Source organism: Oncorhynchus clarkii, chromosome 24 (genome assembly GCF_045791955.1).
Source record: "Oncorhynchus clarkii lewisi isolate Uvic-CL-2024 chromosome 24, UVic_Ocla_1.0, whole genome shotgun sequence".
In the NCBI taxonomy this organism is placed as follows: Eukaryota; Metazoa; Chordata; class Actinopteri; order Salmoniformes; family Salmonidae; genus Oncorhynchus; species Oncorhynchus clarkii.
Window position 1 is genome coordinate 47,137,001 of NC_092170.1, and position 24,614 is coordinate 47,161,614.

General features: G+C 36.6%; 1 protein-coding gene across 1 annotated transcript in view; it reads right to left on the minus strand.

The window, feature by feature from the left end:
• Nucleotides 1-24,614, minus strand: part of LOC139382346 (contactin-5-like) — a 313,518-nt gene that overhangs the window by 163,647 nt on the left and 125,257 nt on the right. The window contains exons 7-8 of the mRNA XM_071126317.1: nucleotides 6,253-6,434; nucleotides 1,926-2,062 (exon numbers count right to left, since the gene is read on the minus strand). Coding sequence (XP_070982418.1) covers nucleotides 1,926-2,062; nucleotides 6,253-6,434 — 319 coding nt within the window. The remainder of the gene's footprint in view (nucleotides 1-1,925; nucleotides 2,063-6,252; nucleotides 6,435-24,614) is intronic.

Consider the following 24,614-nt stretch of genomic DNA (forward strand, 5'->3'; position numbering starts at 1 on the left):
CACAGTGAAGCATGGTGGTGGCAGCATCATACTGTGAGGATGTTTTTCATCGGCAGGGACTGGGAAACTGATCAGAATTGAAGTAATGATGGATGGAGCTAAATACAGGGAAATTCTTGAGGGAAACCTGTTTCAGTCTTCCAGAGATTTGAGACTGGGACAGAGGTTCACCTTCCAGCAGGACAATGACCCTAAGCATACTGCTAAAGCAACACTTGAGTGGTTTAAGGAGACACATTTAAATGTATTGGATTGGCCTAGTAAAGGACCAGACCTCAATCCAATTGAGAATATGTGGTATGACTTAAGGAGTGCTATACGTCAGCGGAACCCATCCAACTTGAAGGAGCTGGAGCAGTTTTTTCTTGAATGATGGGCAAAAATCCTAATGGCCAGATGTGCCAAACTTATAGAAGAATATCCCAAGAAACGTGGGGTATGTGGCTCTACAGGTGGCTCTAAAAAGTATGGACTTTTTTTGTGGGGGGGGGGCTGAATAGTTATGCACGCTCAAGTTTTCTGTTTTTCCGTAATTTCTTGTTTGTTTCACAATAAAACATATTTTGCATCTTCAAAGTGGTAGGGATGTTGTGTAAATAGAATGATGCAAACCCACCAAAAATATATTTTAATTCCAGGTTGAAAGGCAAGAAAATAGGAAAAATGCCATGGGGGGTGAATACTTTCACAAGCCACTGTAAACCAAACAACTAACTACAAATTTCACATTTTGAAAAATCAAAAAACAGTCTCTGCTGTGTATTCTAGAACTGGTTATATTGCTGAAATGATGCTGTGTATTCTAGAACTGGGTATATTGCTGAAATAATGCTGTGTATTCTAGAACTGGTTATATTGCTGAAATGATACTGTGTATTCTAGAACTGGGTATATTGCTGAAATAATGCTGTGTATTCTAGAAATGGTTATATTGCTGAAATGATGCTCTGTATTCTAGAACTGGGTATATTGCTAAATGATGCTGTGTGTTTGAGAACTGGGTGTATTGCTGAAATCATGCTGTGTGTTCTAGAACTGGGTATATTGCTGAAATAATGCTGTGTATTCTAGAAATGGTTATATTGCTGAAATTATGCTCTGTATTCTAGAAAGGGGTATATTGCTAAATGATGCTGTGTGTTTGAGAACTGGGTATATTGCTGAAATCATGCTGTGTATTCTAAAACTGGGTATATTGCTGAAATCATGCTGTGTATTCTAGAACTGGGTATATTTCTGAAACGATGCTGTGTATTCTAGAACTGGGTATATTGCTGAAATGATGCGGTGTATTCTAGAATTGGGTATATTGCTGAAATGATGCTGTGTATTCTAGAACTGGGTATATTGCTGAAATCATGCTGTGTATTCTAGAACTGGGTATATTGCTGAAATCATGCTGTGTATTCTAGAACTGGGTATATTGCTGAAATGATGCTGTGTATTTTAGAACTGGGTATATTGCTGAAATCATGCTGTGTATTCTAGAACTGGGTATATTTCTGAAATCATGCTGTGTATTCTAGAACTGGGTATATTGCTGAAATGATGCTGTGTATTCTGTAACTGAGTATATTGCTGAAATCATGCTGTGTATTCTAGAACTGGGTATATTTCTGAAATCATGCTGTGTATTCTAGAACTGGGTATATTGCTGAAATGATGCTGTGTATTCTGTAACTGGGTATATTGCTGAAATCATGCTGTGTATTCTAGAACTTGGTATATTGCTGAAATCATGCTGTGTATTCTAGAACTTGGTATATTGCTGAAATGATGCTGTGTATTCTAGAACTGGGTGTATTGCTGAAATGATGCTGTGTATTCTAGAACTGGCTATATTGCTGAAATCATGCTGTGTATTCTAGAACTGGGTATATTGCTGAAATCATGCTGTGTATTCGTGGGAACCTGTGTGTGAGTACCTGTGGTGTGATCAACTCTCCATTGCGGAGCCAGCGGTAGGTGGGTCTAGGGATCCCTGTGGCCTTGCACTCCCAGTGCAGCTGATCTCCACTGTCCAACTGGCTGTCGTTTATCGTGCTGATCCACTGGGGGAAGGCTGAGGAGGAGAGAAAAGATGAAATAGGAAGGCATATACACAGCACGCCTACACCCTTACCAGCATGCACATGTATGCTGACACGTGAGAACATTGCCTCATCAATCCCTCTGTCACACACACACACACACACACACACACACACACACACACACACACACACACACACACACACACACACACACACACACACACACACACACATCATTTTGCACCACACTATGTTGTCCTGACCTTGCAGTATTTTGCCCAGTTTATAACACTGCAATGACTGTTATGTTGTTCTGACCCTGCAGTATTTAGCCCAGTGTTTAACCCTGCCCAATTAAGCTGCCAGGTTAGTCTTTCCTTCCGAGTGACGGTTATTTTCTCCAAGGTGTTGACGTAGATAAATTCCTGCTATCAAAACTAAATGAGACTGAAATCAAATTTGTCAAACAGCTATGTCCAGTGAATTTTATGAGAGTGAAAAATAAGTGTTGGGGCTAAAACCCCATGCCAGGTTCCACAGTTGTTACCTGGATGAACTGAATTAGATAGACCTCTAATTTATACACATATGTAACTGGTGGCAGGTAGCCTAGTGGTTAGAGCGTTGGACTAGTAACCAGCAGGTAGCCTAGTGGTTAGAGCGTTGAACTAGTAACCAGCAGGTAGCCTAGTGCTAAGAGCGTTGGACTAGTAACCAGCAGGTATCCTAGTGGTTAGAGCGTTGGACTAGTAACCAGCAGGTAGCCTAGTGGTTAGAGTGTTGGACTAGTAACCAGCAGGTAGCCTAGTGGTTAGAGCGTTGGACTAGTAAGCAGCAGGTAGACTAGTGGTTAGGGCGTTGGACTAGTAAGCAGCAGGTAGACTAGTGGTTAGAGCGTTGGACTAGTAAGCAGCAGGTAGACTAGTGGTTAGAGCGTTGGACTAGTAACCAGCAGGTATCCTAGTGGTTAGAGCGTTGGACTAGTAAGCAGCAGGTAGACTAGTGGTTAGAGCGTTGGACTAGTAAGCAGGAGGTAGACTAGGTGTTAGAGCGTTGGACTAGTAACCAGCAGGCAGCCTAGTGGTTAGGGCGTTGGACTAGTAAGCAGCAGGTAGACTAGTGGTTAGAGCGTTGGACTAGTAACCAGCAGCTAGCCTGGTGGTTAGAGCGTTGGACTAGTAACCAGCAGGTATCCTAGTGGTTAGAGCGTTGGACTAGTAACCAGCAGGTAGCCTAGTGGTTAGAGCGTTGGACTAGTAACCAGCAGGTAGCCTAATGGTTAGAGAGTTGGACTAGTAACCAGCAGGTAGCTTAGTGGTTAGAGCGTTGGACTAGTAACCAGCAGGTAGCCTAGTGGTTAGAGCATTGGACTAGTAACCAGCAGGTAGCCTAATGGTTAGAGCGTTGGACTAGTAACCAGCAGGTAGCCTAGTGGTTAGATCGTTGGACTAGTAATCAGCAGGTAGCCTAGTGGTTAGAGCGTTGGACTAGTAACCAGCAGGTAGCCTAGTGGTTAGAGCGTTGGACTAGTAACCAGCAGGTAGCCTAGTGGTTAGAGCGTTGGACTTCTAACCGAAAGGTTGCAAGATTGAATCCCTGAACTGACAAGGTAAAAAAAAAATGTTCTTCTCCTGAGGCAATTAACCCACTGTTCCTAGGCCGTCATTGAAAATAAGAATTAACTAGCTTGCTGTCACGAATCCCGCCGAAGATGGTGCCGCTTCCTGTTCGGGCGGCGCTTGGCGGTCGTCGTCGCCGGCCTACTAGCTGCCATCGATTCCCTTTTTTGTTTCTGGTAGTTTGGTCTGATTGGTTACACCTGTTTTGAGTTTAGTTTTGTTTGTGGGCTATTTAAGGGGACTAGGCCCGCCGGCTACTGTGCGGGCTTGTTTTCTGTTCATGGTTTTGGATTATTTGTGGATTCTATTTTTCCGGACAGTTTAGTCCTGTTTGTTTGGACTGGGTATTTTATGCGCCCTTGTGTTTGGCATGTCCATTTTCACTATTTTTGGAATAAAGATCCACGTTCTGAACTACCTGCTCTCTGCGCCTGACTCCTCCACCCACTACTCCTAGAAGCCGTTACACTTGCCTAGTTAAAGAAACGGTTGATAATTTAATGCTACTAGTCAGCAGAGATAGAGACACCTCCTATCTTCCAGTTTGTTTTGTAGTCATTCATCCAGCTGCATCTTCTGTCCAGTCACTGAGAGAACGCTGGCTACAGTAACTTCTTAGCAAAGACTGGGCATCCTTGAGTTACCAGCCCTGCCCACCATAATAAAACTATCTGATTGGGTACCTGCCTGTCCAAACACAAACAAGCATATGTGCTCATGCGCACACACACACACACACACACACACACACACACACACACACACACACACACACACACACACACACTTCCTGGGCACCTGTACTTTCTGGCAGCTCACTCTTCTCCCTGAATCACACAGAGCCAGGGAGATAGTCATTGGTAGCAGGCTCACAATGCATGTAATTTAAACAGGTCAGCCTTTTGTTTGAAACTTCATTATGAGCGGAGACTTTCCTGACTATAATAGTCCAATAAAACCACACAAAGAAAAGGCAGCACCCTGAAGATGCCAAGACTAGAGGAGGAAGTGCCTGGCATACAACAAAGTAAAATCACAGTGAGACCGCAGGAAGACCAAGTTCAGTAACAGCACAGCAACACCATAGTAACACCACAGTAACACAGTAGATTCAGTATACTAAAACCACAGTAACACCCCAGTAACAGCAGGTTCAGTAGCACCACAGTAACAGCAGGTTCAGTAACACCACAGTAACACCACAGTAACACCACAGTAACAGCAGGTTCAGTAACACCACAGTAATACCACAGTGACACAACAGTAACAGCAGGTTCAGTAACACCACAGTAATACCACAGTGACACCAGGTTCAGTAATACCACAGTAGCAGCATAGTAACACCACAGTAACAGTAAGGTAATACCACAGTAACAGCACAGTAACAGCATAGTAACACCATAGTAACACCACAGTAACAGCATAGTAACACCATAGTAACCGCGTAGTAACATCATAGTAACACCACACCGTTCTTTTGTATTTTTTTTGTACCATCATCTTTAAAATGCAAGAGTAAGGACATAATATATTATTCCAGCCCAGGTAGGATTTAGATTTAGGCCACTAGATGGCAGCAGTGTATGGGCAAAGTATTAGACTGATCCAATTAACCATTGTATTCCTTTTAAGAATGTTGTATCAAGACTGCCCAAATGTGCCTAATTTGTTTGTTAATAACTTTTCATTTTCAAAATTGTGTAATCTCCTCAAACAATAGAATGGTATTACTTCACTGTAATAGCTATTGTAAATTGGTCAGTGCAGTTAGACTAACAAGAATTTAAGCTTTCTGCCAATATCAGATATGTCTACGTCCTGGGAAATCTTCTTGTTACTTACAAACTAATGCTAATCGCATTAGCCTACGTTAGCTCAACCGTCCCGTGGAAGGGACACTGATCCCGAAGAAGTGACCACAGTCACAGATTTAATACCACAGTCACAAATTGACACCACAGTCACAGATTAACACCACAGTCACATATTAACACCACACTCAAGGAATAATACCACAGTCACAGACTGACACCTCAGTCACAGACAAACACCACAGTCACACATTAAAACCACAGTCTCATATTAACCCCACAGTCACATATTAACCCCACAGTCACAGATTAACACCACAGTCACATATTAACGCCACAGTCACATATTAACGCCATAGTCACAGATTAACACCACAGTCTCATATTAACCCCACAGTCACATATTAACCCCACAGTCACAGATTAACACCACAGTCACATATTAACGCCACAGTCACATATTAACGCCACAGTCACATATTAACGCCACAGTCACAGATTAAAACCACAGTCACAGATGAACGCCACAGTCACAGATGAACGCCACAGTCACAGACTAACACTACAGTAATATATTAACACCACAGTAACATATTAACACCACGGTCACAGATGAACGCCACAGTCACAGATGGAAGCCACAGTCACAGATTAATACCACAGTCACAGATGAACACCACAGTCACAGATTAATACCACAGTCACAGATGAACGCAACAGTCACAGATGAACAAACAAACAATTAGACAACAACAACATGTAGCTCCAGTCCATCCCTCCTTAACTTACTGTAGATCTGGATGTGTCCCTTAAAGGCTGTTCCTCCTCTGGGGTTCTCCGCTTTACACTCGTAGGTCCCAGTGTCCTCAAGCTGTGCATTAGGGATCTCCAGAACAGCCTGGGACTTCCTCAGACGAGCCTTCTTAGGGATGTTACCATTCATCTTCCTCCACGTTATGGTTGGGACGGGACTTGGAGGAAGAGAGTGGAGAGGGTTAAAATACTACATTTTTGCATTCTGTCGATAATATTTACAGCATGTGAACTCATACATAATACATTTGTGATACACAGGACAAGGAGAGCAGAGAGTTGATTGTTGTGACATGACTAGGAAGAGAAAGTTAATTTGACAACTCCAAAATCCAATTCCAGCCAGACAAGTGGATACATTTACAACCAGAATATAGTAAAGGACTAGCGGAAGAGGAATGTGGAAAGTCAGGGATTCAGTTCCCACGTTGTACACAGACCTATCCTGGCTATAGAAACTGATACTTAATATATCGTATGTGACTGTGTTTTGTGTCCATCTACACACTAAAACACCTCTAAATAATTTACTGTGCCATAATCCAGAGTGACCTTGTATCTCTGAGTCTCTCTCTGCCCAAATGACCTCCAACTGAGAACGATGTCATTGACTACATGATATATTCAGATCAGGTTACCAGAAAACTAATCATCATGATTTCTATGATTAGTATGTGTGTGTGTGGCTGTTCATCATCCGTTTGTTGATGCTCATCTATGCCCTTGTGACTGCTCTGCTCTCTCCATGATAGATGGGTTGAACATGTAGCAGGAGAACGTCATACTATACTATATCAGCAAGGCTCTGTGTATGACAGCTCCATTTGACAGCTCTCAGAAAGATGGAAATGTGACACCCCTGGAAATCCCGGTGCTCCCATCCATCACTCGGCACAGATGAAAATGTTACATCGCTTTTTTATCACTTCCAAATTCACAAAGACATTTTAATATCGCTCAGAGTCCCAGTTGCCATGGTCTCTGTGAGTTAGATTCAGAGCACGTTCAGAGCTAACCACAGCCGTTACAGCTCAAAATCACTCCTGGAAACCATGGGCACTAAGGGAGTGAAGGGATGTCTGGACACCATGGGCATTAAGGGGGTGAAGCGATGACTGAACACCATGGGCACTAAGGGAGAGAAGGGATGTCTGGACACCATGGGCATTAAGGGGATGAAGGGATGTCTGGACACCATGGGCACTAAGGGGGTGAAGGGATGTCTGGACACCATGGGCATTAAGGGGGTGAAGGGATGTCTGGACACCATGGGCACTAAGGGAGTGAAGGGATGTCTGGACACCATGGGCACTAAGGGAGAGAAGGGATGTCTGGACACCATGGGCATTAAGGGGATGAAGGGATGTCTGGACACCATGGGCACTAAGGGGGTGAAGGGATGTCTGGACACCAAGGGCACTAAGGGGGTGAAGGGATGTCTGGACACAATGGGCATTAAGGGGATGAAGGGATGTCTGGACACCATGGGCACTAAGGGGGTGAAGGGATGTCTGGACACCATGGGCACTAACGGGGTGAAGGGATGTCTGGACACCATGGGTACTAAGGGGGTGAAGGGATGTCTGGACACCATGGGCACCATGGGCACTAAGGGGGTGAAGGGATGTCTGGACACCATGGGCACAATGGGCACTAAGGGGGTGAAGGGATGTCTGGACACCATGAGCACTAAGTGGTTGAAGGGATGTCTGGACACCATGGGCATTAAGGGGGTGAAGGGATTTCTGGACACCATGGGCATTAAGGGGGTGAAGGGATGTCTGGACACCATGGGCATTAAGGGGGTGAAGCGATGTCTGGACACCATGGGCACTAAGGGGGAGAAGGGATGTCTGGACACCATGGGCACCATGGGCACTAAGGGGGTGAAGGGATGTCTGGACACCATGGGCACTAAGGGAGTGAAGGGATGTCTGGACACCATGGGCACTAAGGGAGAGAAGGGATGTCTGGACACCATTGGCACTAAGGGGGTGAAGGGATGTCTGGACACCATGGGCACTAAGGGGGTGAAGGGATGTCTGGACACCATGGGCACTAAGGGGGTGAAGGGATGTCTGGACACCATGGGCAATAAGGGAGAGAAGGGATGTCTGGACACAATGGGCACTAAGGGGGTGAAGGGATGTCTGGACACCATGGGCACTAAGGGGGTGAAGGGATGTCTGGACACCATGGGCACTAAGTGGTTGAAGGGATGTCTGGACACCATGGGCACTAAGGGGGTGAAGGGATGTCTGGACACCATGGGCACCATGGGCACTAAGGGGGTGAAGGGATGTCTGGACACCATGGGCACCATGGGCACTAAGGGGGTGAAGGGATGTCTGGACACCATGGGCACCATGGGCACTAAGGGGGTGAAGGGATGTCTGGACACCATGGGTACTAAGGGGGTGAAGGGATGTCTGGACACCATGGGCACCATGGGCACTAAGGGGGTGAAGGGATGTCTGGACACCATGGGCACCATGGGCACTAAGGGGGTGAAGGGATGTCTGGACACCATGGGCACTAAGTGGTTGAAGGGATGTCTGGACACCATGGGCATTAAGGGGGTGAAGGGATTTCTGGACACCATGGGCATTAAGGGGGTGAAGGGATGTCTGGACACCATGGGCATTAAGGGGGTGAAGCGATGTCTGGACACCATGGGCACTAAGGGGGAGAAGGGATGTCTGGACACCATGGGCACTAAGGGGGTGAGGGGATGTCTGGACAACATGGGCACTAAGGGGGTGAAGGGATGTCTGGACACCATGGGCCAGGGGTTCCAAAAATGTTTTGGCACACGATCCCATATGAAAAAACATTGTGTAATTGACAGCCAATGTACTTTTGTAATTTGGGCTATGGCATTTAATTGTATAACATTCTAACATTATTTCTGATTGTATTTTTACCTCACCATTGTAATACTTTTAATGTGGTGCTTTAAGAGAGTCAATTACAAATTAGTCTCTTATCTCAACACCACTAATGAGACAGGTGAGCTTGATGCATGTCGCGACAGAGCTTCTCAAAGTCAGGAGGCGTGGTCGACAGTGTGCACCTCATCTTTCCGATCAGATCCAACCTGGATCGTTATTTGTTTTTAATGCAGACGAGAGCACTAAAATCAAATCGAATCAAACGTTCTTTGACAATTGCGCTGAATACAACAGGTGTAGTTGTTAACCAACAACGCAGTTTTAATAAATAAATAAATACAATTTTCAAATAATTAAATAGCAGCAGTAAAATAACAATATCGAGGCTATACTACAGGAGATATCAGTACAGAGTCAGTGTGCGGGGGCAACGGTTAGTCAAGGTAATTGAGGTAATATGTACATGTAGGTAGAGTTATTTAAGTGACTATGCATAGATAATAACAGAGAAAAGCAGCAGTATAAAAGAAGGGGGGGGCAATGCAAATAGTCGTAGCCCTTTGATTAGATGTTCAGGAGTCTTAAGGCTTTGGGGTAGAAGCTGTTTAAAGGCCTCTTGGTCCTAGACTTGGCGCTCCGGTACTGCTTGCCGTGCGGTAGCAGAGAGAACAGTCTATAACTAGGGTGGCTGGAGTCATCAACAATTTTTAGGGTCTTCATCTGACATCGCCTGGTATAGAGGTCCTGGATAGCAGGAAGCTTGGCCCCAGATGTACTGGGCCGTACACACTACCCTCTGTAGTGCATTGAGGTCGGAGGCCGAGCAGTTGCCATACCAGACAGTGATGCAACCCATCAGGATGCTCTCGATTGTGCAGCTGTAGAACCTTTGGAGGATCTGAGGACCCATGCCAAATATTTTCAGTCTGCCCTCTTCATGATTGTCTTGGTGTGTTTGAACCATGTCAGTTAGTTTGTGATGTGGACACCAAGGAACTTGAAGCTCTCAACCTTCTCCACTACAGCCCCATCGATGAGAATGGGGAAGTGCTCAGTCCTCCTTTTCTTGTAGTCCACAATCATCTCCTTTGTCTTGATCACATTGAGGGAGAGGTTTCTGTCCTGGCACCACACGGCAGGTCTGTGACCTCCCTATAGGCTGTCTCGTTGTTATCGGTGATCAGACCTACCACTGTTGTTGTCCTGGCACCACACGGCCAGGTCTCTGACCTCCCCCCTATAGGCTCCTCCCTATAGGCTGTCTCGTCGTTGTCGGTGATCAGGCCGACACTGATGTGTCATTGGCAAACTTAATGATGGTGTTGGATTCATGACTGGCTGGGCAGCCATGAGTGAACAGGGAGTGCAGGCGGGGACTGAGCACGCACCCCTGAGGGGCCCCTGTATTGAGGATCAGCATGGTGGATGTGTTATTGCCTTCCCTCAACACCTGGGGGCGGCCCGTCTGGATGTCCAGGATCCAGTTTCAGAGGGAGGTGTTTAGTCTCAGAGTCCTTAGCTTAGTGATAAGCTTTGAGGGCACTGTGGTTTTGAACTCTGAGCTGTAGTCAATTAATAGCATTCTCACATAGGTGTTCCTTTTGTCCAGGTCTGAAAGGGCAGTGTGGAGTGCAACAGAGATTGCATCATCTGTGGATCTGTTGATGTGGTGCGCAAATTGGAGTGGGTGTAGGGTTTCTGGGAAAATTCTGTTGATGTGAGCCATGACCAGCCTTTCAAAGCACTTCATGGCTACAGACGTGAGTTCTACGACTAGGGTAGTAGTCATTTAGGCAGGTTACCTTAGTGTTCGTGGGCACAGGGACTATAGTGGCCTGCGTCGTAGCCGGTGTAGTACGATTCAATCTTTGCCTGTTTGATGGTTCGTCGGAGGGCATAGCTGGATTTCTTATAAGCTTCCAGGTTAGAGTCCCACTCCTTGAAAGCGGCAGCTCTACCCTTTAGCTCAGTGCAGATGTTGCCTGTAATCCATGGCTTCTGGTTGGGGTATGTACATACAGTCACTGTGGGGACAACGTCATCGATTCACTTATTGATGAAGCCAGTGACTGATGTGGTGTACTCCTCAATGCAATCGGAAGAATCTCGGAACATATTCCAATCTGTGCTAGCAAAACAGTCCTGTAGCTTAGCATCTGCTTCATCTGACCACTTTTTTTAGTGGCCTTATCACTGGTGCTTCCTGCATTAATTTTTGCTTGTAAGCAGGAATCAGGAGGATAGAAATGTGGTCAGATTTACCAAATGGAGTGTGAGGGAGAGCTTTTTACACGTCTCTGTGTGTGCAGTAAAGGTGGTTTAGAGTTTTTCCCCTCTGGTTGCACATTTAACATGCTGGTAGAAATGAGGTAAAGCAGATGTAAGTTTCCCTGCATTATAGTCCCCGGCAATAGGAGTGCTGCCTCTGTATTGGGCGTTTTCCTGTTAGCTTATGACCTTTTACAGCTCGTTGAGTGTGGTCTTAGTGCCAGCATCTGTTTGTGGTGGTAAATAGACAGCTACGAAGAATATACATAAACACTCTCTTGGTAGATAGTGTGGATTACAGCTTATAATGAGATACTCTACCTCAGGTGAGCAAAGCCTTGAGACTTCCTCAGATATCGTGCACCAGCTGTTGTTTACCGATATGCATAAACCTTCACCCTTGTCTTACCAGAGGCTGCTGTTTTATCCTGCCAATACAGAGTATGACCTGCCAGCTGTATGTTATTCAAGTCATCGTTCAGCCATGACTAGGTGAAACATAAGACATCACTGTACCAAGAGTTATAATGCTCAGAAGGAGAAAACACAGTATTCCCTTTCAGCCAGGAACCAAAACTCCTCCATAGTAAAATGTGAATGTGTTTTCTGCAGCATTCAGTCACATGACAGCTCGATCAGCTCTTCAATTTCACTTACCATCATATCAACTTAGCCAGGACACAGTCAAACAGATTTAGCTGATTTGGTAGATCTGCAAGCTTGCCTTCAGTTTGTTCAGTTTCCCAAGTATCTTAGTTACATAGACAAGAAGACACATTTTCTTTTCATTACACAGAATGTCAATAAAGCCTTTTTTTTTACATCAATTGCGAATGACAACAGTTCCTCTCTCAATTCAGAAAATCTTTCCAACACTCCCCCTCGATAACCACCAAGCCTCTGTGTGAAATAGAACACTGTCATGCTCTGATCCCGTATCTCCACATAGTTTTGCATGATGTAGTTTATGATGTAGTTTACAATCAAAGTTACCTGTTGCATGTCTCACAGTTCTGAGACCAGGTTTTTTGCCGTAAGTTGCTCTCGGTGTATCCATTATAGCTCAGTGGGTGTATCATACAATGCATCCATATGGCAAAGGGAGACATAGTCATATCCGGAGTGTAGAGGCCTGCTCGTCGTCCCGTGAATAATGGAGCCCCATCTGTGCAACAGCCCACCATTTGATGCCATGGAATCTGTTTTTTGTCAATATAGTCAAGCAGTAGACTGAACATGAACAATGAACATCCCCCTTGCCGTTTCATGCCCGGGAATCGTGAGACAGAGCAATATGTCCTAGTGAACAGCATCCTCCGACATTTATAGCGAATGAAAGTCAATGCATCTCGGCCCTCACAGCTAACGTCCATTTGGAGAGCATAAGGTGGGGAGTTTGAGTCATTTAGTCAGTTTCCTCTTGATTGCAAGCTATAGCATCAATTCTTAGTTTCACAGTGTTATCTGACAAATGTATCGATGTGAGTTTCTGATACTCTGCCTCCCCACACATTGTTTTCACCATATCAATTGCAGCCGGTAATATCAAAGTCTCTACAATAATGTGTGGTTTAATAGTGTAGAAGGCTTAGCCATTCACTGTGGGAATGAATCCAGTGCAACGGTCAAGTGTGGCATTTTCCCCTAGTTTTAGAAGCCATTGGCATTAATTTCTTGGGGATAGGGGGACAAATTTTCACTTTTGGATAAATAGCGTGCCCAATTTCAACTTCCTGCTACTCATGCCAAGAATATAAGATATGCATATTATTCATAGATTTGGATGGAAAACACCCCGTTTCTAAAACTGTTTGAATCATGTCTGTGAGTATAACAGAACTTATGTAGCAGGTAAAACCCTGAGGACTAACTGTTCAGATTTTTTTTTTCCCCTCTCTGTTGACAACATTGTCTTTGCCATTGGATATTTAATAGGAACCCATGTTCAGTTCCTACCGCTTCCACACGATGTCGCCAGTCTTCGGAATATGGTTGAGGTTATTCCTTTGTGCATTAAATAAGTAGGCCAACTCGGAACTGGGGACACATTTGTGAGTTGCGCAAGACGTGAACAGCAGTGCTGGTTTGGTTTCGTTCCTGTATTGATTGCCCCGTCTACAATTTGATCGATTAGTAGCGTTTAAAAATACCTAACTTTGTATTACAAAAGTAGCTTGAAATATTTTGCCAAAGTTTATAGGCAACTTTTGAAATATTTTGTAGTGACGTTGTGTTTTGGTAAGCTGTTTTTTTCTGGATCAAACATGATTTATAAATGGACATTTTCGATATATATGGGTGGAATTAATCAAACAAAATAACAAATTGTGATGTTTATGGGACATATTGGAGTGCCAACAAAAGAAGCTCGTCAAAGGTAATGCATATTTTATATTTTATTTCAGCGTTTTGTGTAGTGCCTGCTACGCTAGCTCCTTTGTTTACTGCTGGTGCAGATGGTTGCATGGTATCAGATAATAGCTTCTTATGCTTTCACTGAAAAGCATTTTTTAAATCTGACATGTTGGATTCACAACGAGTGTAGCTTTAATTGAGTATCTTACATGTGTGATTTAATGAAAGTTTGAATTTTATAAGATTTTATTTGAATCTGGCGCACTGCATTTCCCCTGGAAATTGGCCAGTTGAGACGCTAGCGTCTCCCCTATCCATATGAGGTTTTAAGGTAGTGAAGGGATGTCTGATCACCATAGACATTAAGGTTATGAAGGCATGTCTGATCACCATAGACATTAAGTCTATGGTGATCAGACATGCCTTCATAACCTTAATGTCTATGGTATGTGAAGGGATGTCTGATCACCATAGACATTAAGGTAGTGAAGGGATGTCTGATCACCATAGACATTAAGGTTATGAAGGGATGTCTGATCAAAAAAAAGGCATTAAGGTAGTGAATGGATGTCTGATCACCATAGACATTAAGGTTATGAAGGGATGTCTGATCACCATAGGCATTAAGGTAGTGAATGGATGTCTGATCACCATAGACATTAAGGTAGTGAAGGGATGTCTGATCACCATAGACATTAAGGTAGTGAAGGGATGTCTGATCACCATAGACATTAAGGTAGTGAAGGGATGTCTGATCATCATAGACATTAAGGTTATGAAGGGATGTCTGATCACCATAGACATTAAGGTAGTGAAGGGATGTCTGATCACCATAGACATTAAGGTAGTGAAGGGATGTCTGATCACCATAGACATTAAGGTAGTGAAGGCATGTCTGATCACCATAGACATTAAGGTAGTGAAGGGATGTCTGATCACCATAGACATTAAGGTTATGAAGGGATGTCTGATCACCATAGACATTAAGGTTATGAAGGGATGTCTGATCACCATAGACATTAAGGTTATGAAGGGATGTCTGATCACCATAGACATTAAGGTTATGAAGGCATGTTAAGGTAGTGAAGGGATGTCTGATCACCATAGGCATTAAGGTAGTGAAGGGATGTCTGATCACCATAGACATTAAGGTAGTGAAGGGATGTCTGATCACCATAGACATTAAGGTAGTGAAGGGATGTCTGATCACCATAGACATTAAGGTAGTGAAGGGATGTCTGATCACCATAGACATTAAGGTTATGAAGGGATGTCTGATCACCATAGACATTAACGTAGTGAAGGGATGTCTGATCACCATAGACATTAAGGTAGTGAAGGGATGTCTGATCACCATAGGCATTAAGGTAGTGAAGGGATGTCTGATCACCATAGACATTAAGGTAGTGAAGGCATGTTAAGGTTATGAAGGCATGTCTGATCACCATAGACATTAAGGTTATGAAGGGATGTCTGATCACCATAGACATTAACGTAGTGAAGGGATGTCTGATCACCATAGGCATTAAGGTAGTGAAGGGATGTCTGATCACCATAGACATTAAGGTAGTGAAGGCATGTTAAGGTAGTGTAGGGATGTCTGATCACCATTAAGGTTATGAAGGGATGTCTGATCACCATAGACATTAAGGTAGTGAAGGGATGTCTGATCACCATAGACATTAAGGTAGTGAAGGGATGTCTGATCACCATAGACATTAAGGTAGTGAAGGGATGTCTGATCACCATAGACATTAAGGTTATGAAGGCATGTCTGATCACCATAGACATTAAGGTAGTGAAGGGATGTCTGATCACCATAGACATTAAGGTTATGAAGGGATGTCTGATCACCATAGAAGAAGAACTATTACAACTAATATAATTACAACTATTACAACTATTATAAATATTAGAATTAGAACTAATAGAACTATTTGAAATATTAGAATTGGAACAATTATAACTATTTGAACTATCAGAACTATTAGAAATATACATATTAGAACTATTAGAAATAGACATATAAAACCTATCGGAACTATTATAACTACAACAATTTGAACAGTTTGAAATATTAGGACTATTATAATTAGAACTATTGTAACAATTAGAACTTCAACTATTAGAACTATTAGAATGAGAACAATTGGAACAATTAGAACTATTAGAACTATTAGAATTATAACTATTAGAACCATCAGAACTACAACTATTAGAACTATTAGAAATATAACTATTAGAACCATTAGAACTACAACTACTAAAACTATTAGAATTAGAACAATTAGAACTATTAGAACTAGTGGAACTACTATAAAAATGAGAAATACAAGAAATATTAGAACTAGAATGAACTATTATAAAAATAAAACCTAATTAAACATTTGAACAAGAGCAAATAGAACTATTAGAAATATTACAACTACTATAACCATTACAACTATTACAACTACTAGAATCATTAAAACAAGAACAATTAGAACTATTAGAACTATTACAACTACTAGAACTATTAGAACTATTACAACTACTAGAACTATTAGAACTATTACAACTACTAGAACTATTAGAACACATACAACTACAATAACTATTAACTATTAAAACGACTATAAAAATTAGAACTTATAACTACTACAACTATTATTATAACTACTATAACTACTACTATTATAACTACTATAACTATTATAACTACTAGAACTATTATAGCTATTACAACTATTACAACTACAAGAACTATTATAACTATTACAACTACAAGAACTACTAGAACTATTAGAACACATACAACTACAATAACTATTAACTATTAAATCGACTATAAAAATTAGAACTATTATAACTACTATAACTACTACTATTATAACTACTATACCTATTATAACTATTATAGTTACTAGAACTATTATAGCTATTACAACTACAATAACTATTATAACTATTAGAACTATTACAACTACTAGAACTATTACAACTACAATAACTATTATAACTATTACAACTATTACAACTACTAGAACTATTACAACTATTACAACTATTACAACTACTAGAACTATTACAACTATTAAAACTACTAGAATAACTAAAACTGCTAGAACTATAAAAACAATTAGAAATATTAGAAACACTAGAACTATTAGAACTATTACAACTACTAGAACTATTACAACTATTACAACTACTAGAACTATTACAACTATTAAAACTACTAGAATAACTAAAACTGCTAGAACTATAAAAACAATTAGAAATATTAGAAACACTAGAACTATTAGAACTATTACAACTACTAGAACTATTACAACTATTACAACTACTAGAACTATTACAACTATTACAACTACTAGAACTATTACAACTATTAAAACTACTAGAACTATTACAACTATTACAACTACTAGAACTATTACAACTATTACAACTACTAGAACTATTACAACTACTAGAACTATTACAACTATTACAACTACTAGAATAACTAAAACTGCTAGAACTATAAAAACAATTAGAAATATTAGAAACACTAGAACTATTAGAACTATTATAAATATTAAAACTGCTAGAACTATAAAAACAATGAGAAACACTAGAACTATTGCAACTATTAAAACTATTACAACTACTAGAACTATTACAACTATTACAACTATTACAACTATTAAAACTATTAGAACTATTACAACTATTACAACTACTAGAACTATTACAACTATTACAACTACTAGAACTATTACAACTATTACAACTACTAGAACTATTACAACTATTACAACTACTAGAACTATTACAACTACTAGAACTATTACAACTACTAGAACTATTACAACTATTACAACTACTACAACTATTACAACTATTACAACTATTAAAACTATTAGAACTATTACAACTACTAGAACTATTACAACTATTACAACTACTAGAACTATTACAACTATTACAACTATTAGAACTATTACAACTATTAAAACTACTAGAATAACTAAAACTGCTAGAACTATAAAAACAATTAGAAATATTAGAAACAATAGAACTAATAGAACTATTACAACTACTAGAACTATTACAACTATTACAACTACTAGAACTATTACAACTATTACAACTACTAGAACTATTAGAACTATTAAAACTACTAGAATAACTAAAACTGCTAGAACTATAAAAACAATTAGAAACACTAGAACTATTATAACTATTACAACTATTACAACTACTAGAACTATTACAACTATTACAACTACTAGAACTATTACAACTATTACAACTACTAGAATAACTAAAACTGCTAGAACTATAAAAACAATTAGAAACACTAGAACTATTAGAACTATTACAACTATTACAACTACTAGAACTATTACAACTATTACAACTACTAGAACTATTACAACTATTACAACTATTACAACTACTAGAACTATTACAACTATTACAACTACTAGAACTATTACAACTATTACAACTACTAGAACTATTACAACTATTACAACTACTAGAATAACTAAAACTGCTAGAACTATAAAAACAATTAGAAATATTAGAAACACTAGAACTATTAGAATTATTATAAATATTAAAACTGCTAGAACTATAAAAACAATTAGAAACACTAGAACTAGTACAACTATTAAAACTATTACAACTACTAGAACTATTACAACTATTACAACTATTAAAACTATTAGAACTATTAGAACTATTAGAACTATTACAACTATTACAACTACTAGAACTATTACAACTATTAAAACTACTAGAACTATTACAACTATTACAACTACTAGAACTATTACAACTATTACAACTACTAGAACTATTACAACTACTAGAACTATTACAACTATTACAACTACTAGAATAACTAAAACTGCTAGAACTATAAAAACAATTAGAAATATTAGAAACACTAGAACTATTAGAACTATTATAAATATTAAAACTGCTAGAACTATAAAAACAATGAGAAACACTAGAACTATTGCAACTATTAAAACTATTACAACTACTAGAACTATTACAACTATTACAACTATTACAACTATTAAAACTATTACAACTACTAGAACTATTACAACTATTACAACTACTAGAACTATTACAACTATTACAACTACTAGAACTATTACAACTATTACAACTACTAGAACTATTACAACTACTAGAACTATTACAACTACTAGAACTATTACAACTATTACAACTACTACAACTATTACAACTATTACAACTATTACAACTATTAGAACTATTACAACTACTAGAACTATTACAACTATTACAACTACTAGAACTATTACAACTATTACAACTATTAGAACTATTACAACTATTAAAACTACTAGAATAACTAAAACTGCTAGAACTATAAAAACAATTAGAAATATTAGAAACAATAGAACTAATAGAACTATTACAACTACTAGAACTATTACAACTATTACAACTACTAGAACTATTACAACTATTACAACTACTAGAACTATTAGAACTATTAAAACTACTAGAATAACTAAAACTGCTAGAACTATAAAAACAATTAGAAACACTAGAACTATTATAACTATTACAACTATTACAACTACTAGAACTATTACAACTATTACAACTACTAGAACTATTACAACTATTACAACTACTAGAATAACTAAAACTGCTAGAACTATAAAAACAATTAGAAACACTAGAACTATTAGAACTATTACAACTATTACAACTACTAGAACTATTACAACTATTACACCTACTAGAACTATTACAACTACTAGAACTATTAGAACTATTACAACTACTAGAACTATTACAACTATTAAAACTACTAGAACTATAAAAACAATTAGAAATATTAGAAACACTAGAACTATTAGAACTATTATAAATATTAAAACTGCTAGAAATATTACAACTATTAGAAACACAATAACTACTATAACTATTAAAACTGCTAGAACTATTAGAACAAGTCAAACTATTAGAAATACTAGAACTACTAGAACTATTAGAACAACTAGAACTATAAGAACTTGGAGAACTACAATAACAATTAGAACTAATAGAAACACTAGAACTATTAGAACTACTAGAACTATGAGAAACACCAGAACTAAGAGAACTATTAGAACTACTAGAAGTAAAATAACTATGAGATCTCTTATAAATATTATAACTATGAGAACTATGAGAACTATTAGAACTAATAGAAACACAATAACTACTATAACTATTAAAACTGCTAGAAGTAAAATAACTATGAGATCTATTATAAATATTATAACTATGAGAACTATTAGAACTATTAGAACTAATAGAAACACAATAACTACTATAACTATTAAAACTGCTAGAACTATTAGAACAAGTCAAACTATTAGAAACACTAGAACTATTAGAACTACTAGAACTATGAGAAACACGAGAACTAAGAGAACTATTAGAACTACTAGAAGTAAAATAACTATGAGATCTCTTATAAATATTATAACTATGAGAACTATGAGAACTATTAGAACTAATAGAAACACCAGAACTAAGAGAACTATTAGAACTACTAGAAGTAAAATAACTATGAGATCTCTTATAAATATTATAACTATGAGAACTATGAGAACTATTAGAACTAATAGAAACACCAGAACTAAGAGAACTATTAGAACTACTAGAAGTAAAATAACTATGAGATCTCTTATAAATATTATAACTATGAGAACTATGAGAACTATTAGAATTATAATAGAATAATTAGAACTTCAACTATCAGAACTATTAGAATGAGAACAATTGGAACAATTAGAACTATTAGAACTATTAGAATTATAACTATTAGAACCATCAGAACTACAACTATTAGAACTATTAGAAATATAACTATTAGAACCATTAGAACTACAACTACTAAAACTATTAGAATTAGAACAATTAGAACTATTAGAACTAGTGGAACTACTATAAAAATGAGAAATACAAGAAATATTAGAACTAGAATGAACTATTATAAAAATAAAACCTAATTAAACATTTGAACAAGAGCAAATAGAACTATTAGAAATATTACAACTACTATAACCATTACAACTATTACAACTACTAGAATCATTAAAACAAGAACAATTAGAACTATTAGAACTATTACAACTACTAGAACTATTAGAACTATTACAACTACTAGAACTATTAGAACTATTACAACTACTAGAACTATTACAACTATTACAACTACTAGAACTATTAGAACACATACAACTACAATAACTATTAACTATTAAAACGACTATAAAATTAGAACTTATAACTACTATAACTATTATTATAACTACTATAACTACTACTATTATAACTACTATAACTACTACTATTGTAACTACTATAACTATTATAACTATTATAATTACTAGAACTATTATAGCTATTACAACTAATACAAATACTAGAACTATTAGAACACATACAACTACAATAACTATTAACTATTAAAACGACTGTAAAAATTAGAACTATTATAACTACTATAACTACTATTATAACTACTATAACTACTACTATTATAACTACTATAACTACTACTATTGTAACTACTATAACTATTATAACTACTAGAACTATTATAGCTATTACAACTATTACAACTACAAGAACTATTATAACTATTACAACTACAAGAACTACTAGAACTATTACAACTATTACAACTACTAGAACTATTAGAACACATACAACTACAATAACTATTAACTATTAAAACGACTATAAAAATTAGAACTATTATAACTACTATAACTACTATTATAACTACTATAACTACTACTATTATAACTACTATAACTACTACTATTGTAACTACTATAACTATTATAACTACTAGAAAAATTATAGCTATTACAACTATTACAACTACAAGAACTATTATAACTATTACAACTACAAGAACTACTAGAACTATTACAACTATTACAACTACTAGAACTATTAGAACACATACAACTACAATAACTATTAACTATTAAATCGACTATAAAAATTAGAACTATTATAACTACTATAACTACTACTATTATACCTATTATAACTATTATAACTACTAGAACTATTATAGCTATTACAACTACAAGAACTATTATAACTATTACAACTATTACAACTACTAGAACTATTACAACTACAATAACTATTATAACTATTATAACTATTACAACTATTACAACTACTAGAACTATTACAACTATTACAACTACTAGAACTATTACAACTATTAAAACTACTAGAATAACTAAAACTGCTAGAACTATAAAAACAATTAGAAATATTAGAAACACTAGAACTATTAGAACTATTACAACTACTAGAACTATTACAACTATTACAACTACTAGAACTATTACAACTATTAAAACTACTAGAATAACTAAAACTGCTAGAACTATAAAAACAATTAGAAATATTAGAAACACTAGAACTATTAGAACTATTACAACTACTAGAACTATTACAACTACAATAACTATTATAACTATTACAACTATTACAACTACTAGAACTATTACAACTATTACAACTATTACAACTACTAGAACTATTACAACTATTAAAACTACTAGAATAACTAAAACTGCTAGAACTATAAAAACAATTAGAAATATTAGAAACACTAGAACTATTAGAACTATTACAACTACTAGAACTATTACAACTATTACAACTACTAGAACTATTACAACTATTAAAACTACTAGAATAACTAAAACTGCTAGAACTATAAAAACAATTAGAAATATTAGAAACACCAGAACTAAGAGAACTATTAGAACTACTAGAAGTAAAATAACTATGAGATCTCTTATAAATATTATAACTATGAGAACTATGAGAACTATTAGAACTAATAGAAACACCAGAACTAAGAGAACTATTAGAACTACTAGAAGTAAAATAACTATGAGATCTCTTATAAATATTATAACTATGAGAACTATGAGAACTATTAGAATTATAATAGAATAATTAGAACTTCAACTATTAGAACTATTAGAATGAGAACAATTGGAACAATTAGAACTATTAGAACTATTATAATTATAACTATTAGAACCATCAGAACTACAACTATTAGAACTATTAGAAATATAACTATTAGAACCATTAGAACTACAACTACTAAAACTATTAGAATTAGAACAATTAGAACTATTAGAACTAGTGGAACTACTATAAAAATGAGAAATACAAGAAATATTAGAACTAGAATAAACTATTATAAAAATAAAACCTAATTAAACATTTGAACAAGAGCAAATAGAACTATTAGAAATATTACAACTACTATAACCATTACAACTATTACAACTACTAGAATCATTAAAACAAGAACAATTAGAACTATTAGAACTATTACAACTACTAGAACTATTAGAACTATTACAACTACTAGAACTATTAGAACTATTACAACTACTAGAACTATTAGAACACATACAACTACAATAACTATTAACTATTAAAACGACTATAAAATTAGAACTTATAACTACTACAACTATTATTGTAACTACTATAACTACTACTATTATAACTACTATAACTACTACTATTGTAACTACTATAACTATTATAACTATTATAATTACTAGAACTATTATAGCTATTACAACTAATACAAATACTAGAACTATTAGAACACATACAACTACAATAACTATTAACTATTAAAACGACTGTAAAAATTAGAACTATTATAACTACTATAACTACTATTATAACTACTATAACTACTACTATTATAACTACTATAACTACTACTATTGTAACTACTATAACTATTATAACTACTAGAACTATTATAGCTATTACAACTATTACAACTACAAGAACTATTATAACTATTACAACTACAAGAACTACTAGAACTATTACAACTATTACAACTATTACAACTATTAGAACACATACAACTACAATAACTATTAACTATTAAAACGACTATAAAAATTAGAACTATTATAACTACTATAACTACTATTATAACTACTATAACTACTACTATTATAACTACTATAACTACTACTATTGTAACTACTATAACTATTATAACTACTAGAACTATTATAGCTATTACAACTATTACAACTACAAGAACTATTATAACTATTACAACTACAAGAACTACTAGAACTATTACAACTATTACAACTACTAGAACTATTAGAACACATACAACTACAATAACTATTAACTATTAAATCGACTATAAAAATTAGAACTATTATAACTACTATAACTACTACTATTATAACTACTATACCTATTATAACTATTATAACTACTAGAACTATTATAGCTATTACAACTACAAGAACTATTATAACTATTACAACTATTACAACTACTAGAACTATTACAACTACAATAACTATTATAACTATTATAACTATTACAACTATTACAACTACTAGAACTATTACAACTATTACAACTACTAGAACTATTACAACTATTAAAACTACTAGAATAACTAAAACTGCTAGAACTATAAAAACAATTAGAAATATTAGAAACACTAGAACTATTAGAACTATTACAACTACTAGAACTATTACAACTATTACAACTACTAGAACTATTACAACTATTAAAACTACTAGAATAACTAAAACTGCTAGAACTATAAAAACAATTAGAAATATTAGAAACACTAGAACTATTAGAACTATTACAACTACTAGAACTATTACAACTACAATAACTATTATAACTATTACAACTATTACAACTACTAGAACTATTACAACTATTACAACTATTACAACTACTAGAACTATTACAACT